At 41.8% G+C, this 12,635-nt stretch overlaps 1 protein-coding gene across 1 annotated transcript; it reads left to right on the plus strand.

Annotated features, from left to right (window-relative positions):
• The first annotated feature begins 102 nt into the window (after positions 1 to 102).
• On the plus strand, positions 103 to 8,011 carry LOC139567759 (stromal membrane-associated protein 1-like). The gene is made up of 10 exons (XM_071389243.1): positions 103 to 386; positions 904 to 1,037; positions 1,295 to 1,380; positions 1,513 to 1,588; positions 2,033 to 2,101; positions 3,230 to 3,305; positions 3,737 to 3,864; positions 4,186 to 4,405; positions 6,479 to 6,837; positions 7,113 to 8,011. Exons 1-10 carry the CDS (start codon positions 269 to 271, stop codon positions 7,245 to 7,247), a joined length of 1,401 nt encoding a protein of 466 aa, XP_071245344.1. The 5' UTR covers positions 103 to 268; the 3' UTR covers positions 7,248 to 8,011.
• The last annotated feature ends 4,624 nt before the right edge of the window (positions 8,012 to 12,635 follow it).

The raw sequence follows: 12,635 nt of genomic DNA on the forward strand, positions 1-12,635 counted from the left end.
AAATTGTCAGGAATCCCTGATATGCGTCAGCTGATTACGTCATCTCCAGCATCCAATCCCGAGAGCCGTTTAGGTATATCCACCCGCCTCCTGCAAATTCGTGCATTCTTGTGGGCGGAGAGCAAATTTCGGTTCCGGGTGTTTTTACACTTCTCTCGAAGGCGTTCATTTGTCTGATTATGGTCTTAAATCATAAAGTTTTAAAAACTCACGAACATTCAAGGTAGAAAACAGTTTAATTGAAAGAACAAATTGAACATCAGCAAAGATGACGACCCGATCAGAGAGAGAGAAGGCCCTGAAACTCAACGAGCAGCATCAGGCCATTCTGTCCAAAATGCTGAGAGAGGACGACAACAAATACTGCGCCGATTGTGAGGCGAAAGGTAACTATATAACACAATGTAAACTTCGTTAAATGATGTGTCATTTGATGTTATAAAACTATTTCAGTTATTCGTCCAGCCAGACTCCGACTGAGTTGTTAGCTAGCTATGCTAACTGTAAGTAGCAGCTAGTCTGCTGACACCTTCCTTCCTCTTTAGCATTTATCCGGTAGCTACTAGGCTAGTTTAGTTATGCTAGGTAGCATTTTGTCTCCCACCACACCTTGAACCATGATCCAAACTTTAGTCATACAAATAAATGCAAGTTTCGACACCCTTGCACCATGAAAGTCACCACTGGGAAACTATCCCTAAATGTCAAAACATGTCACTCTAAAAGAATGCACAGGGAAGACCTGCCTATCTGAAGTCCTATCGTGACACCTGCACCACAGGTACAGACATGTTTTGATAAGTTGAATCTTCCCTTATCTGGGCTGTGTTCATTAGACACCTAACGGAAGAGAACAGACTGAACCGGTGCACTAATGAGTACGACCCTGTCTCTGCCTGCCAGGTCCAAGGTGGGCATCATGGAACCTGGGAGTGTTTATCTGTATCCGATGTGCTGGCATCCACAGGAACCTTGGGGTTCACATATCACGGGTCAAATCTGTCAATCTGGACCAATGGACAGCAGCACAAATGCAGGTAATTAGCCAATGTCCAGGATTTACAATATTCATAAATTAGAAGTGTCATGTATTCACCTATATTTATTGACACAGACACCTCTCTTTCTTGCATATCCTACTGGCTGAATACAACGTTGTTGTTTTTTTTAACCCATACTTATCATGTTCCCCCTGCTGTTTCACTATCCACCCTCCACCCCTCTTTCTCTCTATCTCTGTGTTCCTCTTTCTCACACCCTCTTTCTCTCCATCTCTCCCTCTCTTCTCTAACAGAGCATAGTAGATATGGGCAACTCCAAGTCCAGGCAGCTTTATGAGGCCAACCTTCCAGACAACTACAGAAGGCCTCAGACAGACCAGTATCCTTATAACTACACACACACACAGTCTCTCTCACACACACAAACACACACACCGCAGCTTCCCATAACACATGTACCTGTCCCTTTATAATATTGCTACCTTTCTTTTCCCTTAACCCCTGACCCCAGAGCAGTGGAGTTCTTCATCAGGGACAAGTATGAGAAGAAGAAATACTACAGCATAAATGTGACCAATGGACACAGTGTATGTATCTCACCTCTGATGCCACACTCAAACTGGTTTGCGGATAGTACTAGAATGTTTTACACTGTCTTATTTGTATGTAGACTCTCCAAAGTGTTGCTTGTTATGTGTTAGGTTAAAGGGATACTTTGGGGTTATGGCAATGAGGCCCTTTATGTACTTCACTAAAGTCAGATGAACTCTTGGATAGCATTTGTATATCTCTGGGTCCGGTATGAAGGAAGTTAGAGGTAGTTTGACTGGCTAATGCTAACTAGCATTAGCACAATGACTGGCTATCTGCTAGCATGTATTTCCACAGGTGGTTATGTTGCTGCTGGGGTACTGTTTTATTGTGCATATGGCCTAACCATTTTGGAACATTATTCAAACGAGATTAGGCCTTTATCTCTTCCTTTTATTTTTTTTTTCTTCTAATTTCCTCTTATGATGATTCCTCTACAGCCAAAAGACAAGGAGAGCAAGCGAGAGAAGGAAACTGATAGAGGAACCAAGCTGTCATACAATGCCAAAGTACGGTGGTTTTGAATGGATACATCTATAGACTCCTTATATAAGATATCTGTCTCAACCCAACCCATATTCCCTGTTTGTCTCTTTTGAGCTTTGCAGTCAGAATGATATGTTTATTTAGTTTGGAACAGTTCCACTCATCATGACACTCCGTGCTATAGCGGTCAGGTTTTAGTGGTTTACTGGGAGCAGACTTAAAGGGCAATTCTGCCGCTTTTCAAACTCATATTCATTTTCCAGCACCATACCATTGTCTACATATGTGAAAACGGCGCGTTTCTATGATCTGTGGTTAAAAATATCAAATTGCTTCCCTGTAACATTACAGGGTAGGATTTAAAATCAAGAAAGACTGTGATTTATTGTTTTTTGCCAGAGGGAGGGTATTTTCTTGCTCCCCATGTTACCAATCTCCCAGTGTTTGTTTTTTAAATGTTTTAGCTTTTCATGATGTCATCGGGTAGAACTGTTTTACTTCATTTTTTTCTACAAAATGAAGAAATGCATGGTTTTCACACGTCGACACTGGTATTGTGCTGGAGGTAATGAAAAATAAGGTTGAAAAGTGGTGGAGTTGCCCTTTAACAGTCTAGTATGGCAAACTGTATGAAAAACATTACAGTTAACAGGTCTGGCATTATACCAGTACTTAATACAACTAATCATCCATTTACAAATGTTTATGGTCACCATGTCCAGCAAACTGACTTGGTGTGGTGTGTCTCACTGTGTAGTTACTTTGACGTGTTGATACATTGATGGCATGGTTAAAAATAGACCATCTTTGGGTTTAGGGTTAGAATGCTGGGCATCGAGCTTCCGTATGTTGGTTCCTAGACAAAGCATTGAATGTGGTCAAGTAACCCAAGGCTGAGGATGCACCTAACCTTTGACCTCTAAGAGGGCTTGACTGCTGAGGGTTTGAAATATCCCTTGCATGTCTTATCTGAAGTACACCTCAGGATCTTTGCTTTCATTATGAACTAAACCTATGCTCAACCGAAGCCCTGCATATTTAGCCATTAGTCTGGAAGAAGCTTAACACATCAACTTCATTATTACTTCCAAGACTACATTATTATTTTTTCACTATCATTATGCCTTTTCTCTTGGACTCAACCCCTGAAGAGTGAAGAGACCTGGCAAGCCCCCAAAGCCAGTCCTGTGAAGACAGCAGAACCTCCCGTCAACCTACTTGGCCTTGGTAAGACTAAACCAGTCAGTTTTCCAAAACGAAAATGAGAGTTTCTTATTGGACAAGTTCAGATAGTCCTTCCTGGTTTCAGCACGTTTGCTTTCGTTTTGTGTCTATTGAATATGACCCTGCTTTGCCTTGATGCATACGACCCTGGCTGGTAGCCTAGCAGTTAAGAGCTAACTAGGTGAAATTTGTCGATGTGCCCTTGAGCAAGGCACTTAACCCTAATTGCTCCTGTATGTCGCTCTGGATAAGAGCGTCTGCTAAATGACTCAAATGTAATATGTACAAAACCAGGCAGTTATTCAGAAATGCTCAGTCCTGAACAATACACACATTCATCTTATGTACATTTTTTCTTCCCCTGTATAACCTGTTTTACACATCTCTGTTTTAACCCCTCTATGTTGCTCTCTCTGTCTCTCCCATCTCTCTAGATGCTCCAACACCTGCCCCTGCTAACAACGGTAGTGCTGCTAGCACAGCAAGTAACGACTTGGATATCTTTGGCCCCATGGTGTCCAACCCCCTCCCCTCATCTAACGCTGCTGCTCAGTTCTCTCAGGTAACACAATCTGATGACCTCACCACTTCCCTGGTCCCTATGGACACCCAGCCCCACAAACATAAAGACGCATACTGAACTTCTATATGTACATGCACACATATTACCTGTACATCTACATCTGAACGATGGCTCAGTTGGTAGACCATTGTGCTTGCAATGCAGTGAGTAATTTGCTGTTTACCCATCGTCTCACACACATCCATGCAGGCCAATGCATGCTAGCGCGAGAGTAGTTTGAAGAGCAAGAGACTCAACACACTGAATAGGGTTAGCGACTTTTCTTACGTCGTTCTTACAGTTTTTACTTCCTTCTTCCAGGCTAGCTCCAGTACCCCAGCCAGCACCCCAACACAACCCCCAGCAGCAACCCCATCCTCGGGCTGTGCCCAGGGAGACCTGGACCTGTTCAGTGAGACTGGTGGTGGAGGGGGCATTAAGGGGGAGGACACCGGGGCCAAGAAACCCCTCTCCAAGGACTCCATCCTGTCCCTGTATGGGAACACCAGTATGCCTCAGATGCACCAGCAGGCCCAGCCTGGTAAGGGGAAATACAGACACAAGCCTACACATGCACACTATGTACACTCATGCAGGGCTCTACACTGACCTTTTTTACAAGGAGCACATGTAGGAGCACCCAAAGAAATTTAGGAGCACAATGACAAATATTTGAGGTAACAAAACGTTTTCTTTGTAATAATGGTGCAAGCATGACGGTCATGAATCTGCACTCAGTGTATTCACCATGGCACTCCAGGGTTGCGGTACAGTGAAGTAATCATTTCAACAATTATCATCAGCACTTGTGCTCCTAAATTAAAATCCCAGGTCGTACAACTAAATATTTAGGCGCATATGCGAGTAAAATGGTTGCACTGTAGAGCTTTGTCATACATAAGTGTGGGCATATGCACACATCGTGATGTCACTTTGATTAATGTGATGAATGTTATTTATCAGATCAACTATGTTTAATTGTTACTCGATTAAATGAATCATGTAACAATTAACTCATTAGGAATTTGGGGCACCACGGAAGAAGTTGTTTAATGAGTTACCATCTCCCGAATTAAACTCCAGAAGAAATATACAAGATATATCGATAACTGTCATTTATTAATCATAACCTCATATCAGTCTCATTCTGAACATCGCAGACTTCTCGCATCCGTGAGAACCCCGTCCTTTTCTGATTATTCAGTTCTACACAAATGTATTTAATTATTTATTTACTAACTAGCTAAATAATAACACAGAATACACATTTACATGAGACAAAAGTCTCTAGTGGACTGACAAGATATGATGGCTTGTTACACAATAGAGAGGGATAGAGAAGGGACATTTATTGTGGATACATTCTAGGACTGTTCTCACATTAATCCTATACCTTGTACACGAACTGCTGCCCGTTTGGGTAAGAAATGCAATGTATCTACGTGTAAGTTAGATGTCTTTGTTCATTGTCTCTCTGTTGAAACCAATCAACCCTTCTATGGGGAATGGCTCGATGGGTGTAAGGCTCTGAATGTCCACCAGAGGTCACAATATCCTTCTTAGTTGTCCTGGCTTGGAGTGGAGTGCTTCTTCTGAACTGATCTTCAGATGCACCAATGATTGTCTGAGTTGGGATCCTCTCCTTCCTTTCTCGGGTAGATAGTCAAAGTTCTAGATCACTTTACATGCACAGTTGCAGACTGTCAATGTTTTGGTCTAGTGAGTTTATCTTCTTCAACTCGTGTTGAGTTTCAGAGTTTCCAGCCATTTGTAATGTTTAGCTCACGCTTATGTCTGCTGGTCTGAATATGTTAGTTCTTAGCGAGTCCTTTTAAGGACTCTGGTTGGACAGGGCAGTTCCATCACACTGACACGTTCGTATGACCTCATTTGGGGCGTGGCTTAGTTAATGTGCAAAGGACATGAAAAGTATGATCTCGTTAGAACACTAAAATCCCATTAATATCTTAACAAAAATAGTTTCATCGTTCTTCATATTGTATTAACATCATATTGGATGGAAACTTAACAGCCGAAGGGGGATTTCCTTCCTAAGGTACAGTATTTGGTTCATACAGTTTTTAAAAACATAACGAAATAGAAAGCAATATGACATTATTTTTTAGATCCCCACTGATCATTCCTATCTTAGAAATATTGTTCCAATATTCCTTTTTTGGGTGTTATAGTTTTGGCTGCAAGAATATTCTGGAGAACAACGGCATTCCTTTGGTTGGTACTGAAGAGCAGGAGAGGGTACTCTGCTGCATAAGATTTACGATTGATGTGAGGTGTCATAACCAGCCCAGCCCCCCTCTCCTGTGGTCTGAGGCCTTGGATCCTTGACCAGGAGAGTCATGACACAAGTGCATGCACACACACACCAACCAATAACACAGAGGTTGGAAATGGTCTCCAACTGTCTCTGGGCTATATAAATAATTGCTGGTAAATACCAAACACTTCTAAAGTAGCAAGTCACCAACCAAGTTGTTCAGTCACTTTCCCACTCTCTCAGTATATCTATGGCAAGCAGTCATAAAGGTTAACAAAAAATTATATTTTGAAAGAAACTCACTGTTCTCAGTATTTCTCCTGTCTTTTTCCCTTCCAGCTGGTATATACATGAACCCCGCCCAGATGCAGTTTCCAGTAGGCATCCCCCAGCAGCAGGTCCCTGCTGGCTACCAGGCCTTCCCTGGTATGGGCACAGGCATGCCCCCCACCACCGTCATGGGTGCCATGATGGCTCAGAACGGAGCTGCCATGATGGGACCCAACACAGGCATGATGGTTGGCATGACGATGCCCAACGGTTTCATGGGACAAGCGCCAGCGGCCGGGATGGTTGGCATGGCTCCGAGGATGATGGGGGTACCACAGGGGGGGATGGGGGGTATGGTGCCCGCTCAGGGCATGCAGGGGATGTATGCCGTCCAGCCTGGGCAGCAGGGCCACTGGAACATGGGACAGGTATGTTAGTTCTTTTGATGTCTTGTTCTTTGGCATATTGGAGATTTTCCCCTGGGAGTAAACTTTGCATTTGAAGTACAAGATGGTTTTATAAGAATACAATATCAAGAGTCTTTGGGAGTTAACTTAGGTATGGTAACATTAGCTAACTATCAAATTTTCTCAGATATCTATAAATGCATTGGGATCAGGGCTTGGGTTTGATTTAGTATTAGGCAATATTGTGTTTCCCTGACCCTGGCACCTTACTATTCATCTCCTACTGTCTTCCCCAGATGAACCAGCAGATGTCAGGGATGAGTCTGAATGGTGCCGGGGGGGGCATGGCCTTTGGTCAGCCTGCCTCCACCATGGGAGGCTGGGCCGCCGCACCCTCCGGTCAGACCCTCAGCAACCAGCTCTGGAAGTGACCCACCCCCCCCCCCGGAGGTCAAAGGTCAGGGATTGGGGGTCAGGGCAGCGGCAGCGGCAGAGGGGGTCGCAACCAGGGGGTCCGAAATCCAACATCCAACCCCCCAGAAACCTTACTATGAACTGATGCCGTTCTCCAATTGATACTGACCACTCTCTAAGATCGAGCTTATCTGGCTCTGTTCGCATACTGAAGAGATGCAGCCTTCCTTCCTTGTTTCTTTCAGGTAATCACAGATCCATTGGTGATTGGACAGGTGAAAGCAAGGTGACCGTCTTATTAGTCTGACTGACCCAATCAGATCAGTGACTACTTCAAGGAAGGAAGCATTTCTGAAGTATTCAAACGGGGCACATCTCTCTCTTTCTGTCACTTTCTATCCATCGCTCTCTCTTTCCGTCTCTCTTTTGTGAGTAAATTGGGAGTCCTCATACATACACACACCATCATACGCAGCCTGGCAGTCAGTGCCTGTTACATGTTGTGGATATCATAACTCTTTTAATTTTCCTTTTTTGGAAAGAAAAAAATGACAACCACAACAACGTAAACAAAGACATCAACATATCGAAAAAGCTGCAGGACCAGTTACACAAGCTTTTATTGTATCATTATAAAAATTATTATAGAGAATTAAAAGTATTTAAACTTTGGGAGAAGACATGGCTATCATTTCTGTGAATACTGCTTGCCTATGTACAGCTCTGTATAACATTTTAAACTACCTGTGGTTCCCCTACAAAATAAAGTATGATAAACCAATGTGTCTTGTGTGTTCTAGACTTCTGAGTTCTAGATTTTGCCATTAACAACGTTCAATGTCAATTCTACCAGAACACCTAAGAAGGTACAGAAGTTTGCATTTAAAACATGTCTACTCCCCATGTATTTATTTTTTCCGGGGCTAGGCTACACACATGCAAATGTCAGGGTGGTATCATTCTTTAACCATCCTATGCAGAGCTGGCAGGTTAAATACACCACTACAGTATCACATAAGAGGGAATATAGACACGGAGAGCAAAGAGCTCCCTTTTAAGTAGGCTAAATATTTAACAGAATTCTGTTGATTGTGCAACATGGTAAAAAAAAAACATTTTTTAGTGCATAAACAGTGTGAGGGTGTCGACCCTAGCCTACTCGATATTCTACAATCAATTACAAGTATTGACGACATATTAACATTTTGGTAATGGCCACACCTTCAGAACTGCCTCAACACCGTCAGCTGTGGAAGACCGTACCCGAAGTCAAGACCAGCTAATGTCAGAATCCTACATTTGTTTTGTTTTTAAATAGTATTTCAGATTATCTTTAATGAAAAGCGGTATCTAAAATAAATGTACTATTGTTAAACAGAAATAGAGTTCCAGGTCACACTTTATTTGGTTAGTTCCAAATAAATGATTTACAGACAGGCATACTTTCAACCAACGATCTGTTGATAAGCAACTGATTGCTAAGGTTAGGGGTTACGTTTAGGGCTAGGTTAGGATAAGGGTATGGTTTAGGGTTAGTGGATAGCGGTAGTTAGTTGAAATGTTGACAGTTATTGAACATTTACAAACCATCTACTTGGGACTATCCAAATAAAGTGTTACCGAATTCCAACCTAAAACCTACGTAATGGCATTCTGCAGATATGGGACATAAAGAATCCCATCTCTATGCGACTGGGAGGGTCACAATGCCGACGGTTCAAATCGAACTCCAGAACCAGAGAGTTATGTTCAGAACTCTCAAGAAATCTTCAGTTCTTGATCGACAAACAACGAGAGAGACAGCATTATGCCGAGCTTTTCTTCATTCTCCATGAAGACGGACATTGTTCTTTTAAGAACAATGGCGTTAGCTCAGGTAAGAACAATTCAATTATTTCAGTCTTAAAACTCAAATATTAATTGATTTAATTCTTATGAAAAGGAAATATAATAAAACTTAGTAGAAGATGGCTGTATAGGCTTTTGTTGTTAGTTACCAAGCATGGTAACCATGCAAAATGAATATTTAAAGCTGTAAATTATGTTACGCAATGTCCCAATTATCTCTCCTTTCTCCCAAAGTGCGCACTTGTTCAGTTCACTGAATTGAAGGGAAATTACTGGTATAATAAATATGGTTGAAAATCCCACTAGCCCAGGCCTCCACCAATCCAACGTTTTAAGATGTCTGGGAAGTAGTGAATGAGTGCACACTTTAAGGAAATTGGAGATATTATTGGAAGGCACACATTATTTGCCATGAGTGAAAAGGAGAATATCCCTTCCTTAAAATGCTAAAAAATCTATTTTGTTTACCCTGTGCTGTCATGGTGTTTCTTTCAGGGTGGATGTCAATGGTGACCCAACTCAACACCCTTGAAGGTCCAGAGTCAGAGAGTCAGAACATCCGTCTGAGCTTTGCCCCCCCCCCCCCCCCCCCCCCCACCACCACCACGACCACCACGCCAACTTATACATTTTTATAGTCAGTAAACTTTTTTGTGTTGCATTTGAATGTGTTTGGAATCTTAATTGAAACCACAAAACTTCTCTAATGAGAGTAATTTTCATAGTCATGTTACACATATGGATTTGTCATCAAATGTCATAGAATACAACCACAGATGCAGGGGTTTAGCAGTTCAACTGCAGTACTTGTCAATTAATCACTGATTGACTTTCAACTCAGAATTGAGAACTGAGGCAAAGATGGAGGAAAACTGTGTCTTTTAGAAGCATGTAAGTCACTCTGGATAAAAGTGTCTGCTAAATCACTCAAATGTAACAATGTGGAAAGATTGAAAACAACAATTTACATTCTGTTACAATATAACTACAATCACTTGTCAGCACCATTTTTAAAATGTATTATTACATGCATTCTTTCTCGTAACCTCTAGATGGAGTAGCAAGCAAAGTTATGATGATTCACCCTCACTTATAATTATGCTTTTTTTTTGCGGTTGGGGATATGAGGGCATGCTCATATTAGGAATTCCTGTAGGAGTTCCTACCCCATTTCATGAATAAGCATGATATTTTTATATTTCATGAGTTGTCTACAGCAGGGGGTCTCAAAGTGGGGTCTGCAGGGGGTCCATGGTCAGGCCAAATATAAATAAATAATTTTTAAAGTAAATATTAGCAACATAGCTAAACAGATTAAACTAGTTTTGGCCAAGGGATCTGTGAAATTAGTTTAGAGGGTGTAATCCAATACAATGCAATATTATTCATATACAAATTACGTTATTAACCCTGGGCTACATGGGCCTGGGAGGCTCACAGGGATATTGGTATCCACAGTACACCAGGATTATATATTTTTCTACTAAATACTTATTGTATTTTTATTAGATTTTTTTATATAAAAGCACTGTAATGTAAACTTTTTAAAACGGCATAATTTTCTCTCTGATAACAAGAGGGCCCGAGGTGCTTGAGACTTAGTTCATCCGGCCATGCCCTGCCAAAGTCATAGTAAAACTCCTTGTATGCTTTTTAAAAGTTGTGTTCTGATTACAAGGGGATCCCTGATGAATTTGCTATCAGAAAAGGGGTCCCCAGTCCCATAAAGTTTGAGAACCCCTGGTCTACGGCCCTGAGAGCCTCCAACCAACCTGGTTTCCACGTGGGTGGTGCTTCAACCAATAGAAAGAGAATTAACATTACTATTGATGCTACCAGCCTGGATCAGTCTGCAGATTTGTCTACCTCTACCACTGATGACAACATAATGTCTTCACCTGACACCAAGCAGAAGAAAAATAGAACCGCATACTTCACAGCTCTCCAGAGAGTTTTTAGAAGGAAGAACAAGAAGCCTGTCAGTAATACTCATACTCTGTAATACTGTTAATCATTAAACTAGGTTGATACTAATATCCCGGGCTAATGGCTATTTTCAGAGCTTTTTCTCTATTTTCTACCTTTCCTTTTTCAGGCTAAAGTGGCTTCCATGAAAGTGGAAAAGATCCAGAAGGATGAGAACATCACCTCTCGAGATGCTCACGGCTGCCGTTTCTCTTCTTTCTTCCCCATCCCTCCTTTCACTCTAACCCCCCCACCCCCCCACCTATTTCATCTTTCGTAAATGTCTTTTTTTGCTATTTCAGTTTGAATGTGTTTTAATTATCATTGAAACCACAGTCAATTTCAAAAGAGGGTCATACCGCGACTCTCTCCATTTATGATTCTCTAAATCTAGAACCAAACCAGGAACACAGGCGTTGCTTGACTTTTTAGTCATAGACCTACGTTGATATCACAGTTACATTCTAGCCAACAGTGATAACAATATTGTCAAGGGGAAAGTGAACCGTATAGACATACAGGTAAATGCCAAAATAAGGGAAACACCAACATAAAGTGTCTTAATAGGGTGTTGGGTCACCACGAGCCAGAACAGCTTCAATGCACCTTGGCATAGATTCTACAAGTGTCTAGAACTCTGTTGGAGGGACGCAACACCATTTTCCACGAGAAATTCCATAATTTGATGTTTTGCTGATTGTGGTGGGAAACACTGTCTCAGGCGCAGCTCCAGAATCTCCCATAATTGTTCAATTGGGTTGAGATCTGACGGATTTACGTTTACTATGTTAGGTCTAGTCTACGAGACCAGGCTGGATCTGGTGACTGAGACGGCCATGGCATATGGTTTACATCGTTTTCATGCTCATCAAACCATTCTGTGACCACTCGTGCCCTGTGGATGGGGGCATTGCCCCCCGCATAGCCATGGTAGCCAAAATAATGGCCTACCCAGCATTTTTTTACCAGCCAGGTTGTTCAAGGTTAACGTTGAAAATTGGACATCTATCCATGTCCCGAGGACGGGAAATGCCTTCATAACCGGCTACTAGGGGCAACAGTGAGTGCTATTACCATCAAATAGGTGGTGGATCCCATGACTCAGGATCAGAGGGTTGTCTGTTTGATCACACTCGTGGAAACTGTTATTTTTATTCTATAAACCAAACCTTAACCATTTGTAAAGAGTGCCTGAACTTTACATTTACATTTACATTACATTTAAGTCATTTAGCAGACGCTCTTATCCAGAGCGACTTACAAATTGGTGCATTCACCTTATGATATCCAGTGGAACAACCACTTTACAATAGTGCATCTAACTCTTTTAAGGGGGGGGGGGGTTAGAAGGATTACTTTATCCTATCCTAGGTATTCTTTACTTAACCCTTAACTTTAAAATTTGACATTTGGAGCAACTTCAAAATTGTAAGTTTGGAGAACTAATTCTGTGAGAGCTTGTTGTTTTACACATGCATGACCCTAAGCATAATGGGATGTTAAATGCTTAACTAACCCAGGAACCACACCTGTGAGGAAGCACCTGCTTTCAAAATACTTTGTATCCTTCATTTACTCAAGTGTTTCCATTA

This window comes from Salvelinus alpinus, chromosome 2, assembly GCF_045679555.1.
Source record: "Salvelinus alpinus chromosome 2, SLU_Salpinus.1, whole genome shotgun sequence".
Lineage (NCBI taxonomy): Eukaryota > Metazoa > Chordata > Actinopteri > Salmoniformes > Salmonidae > Salvelinus > Salvelinus alpinus.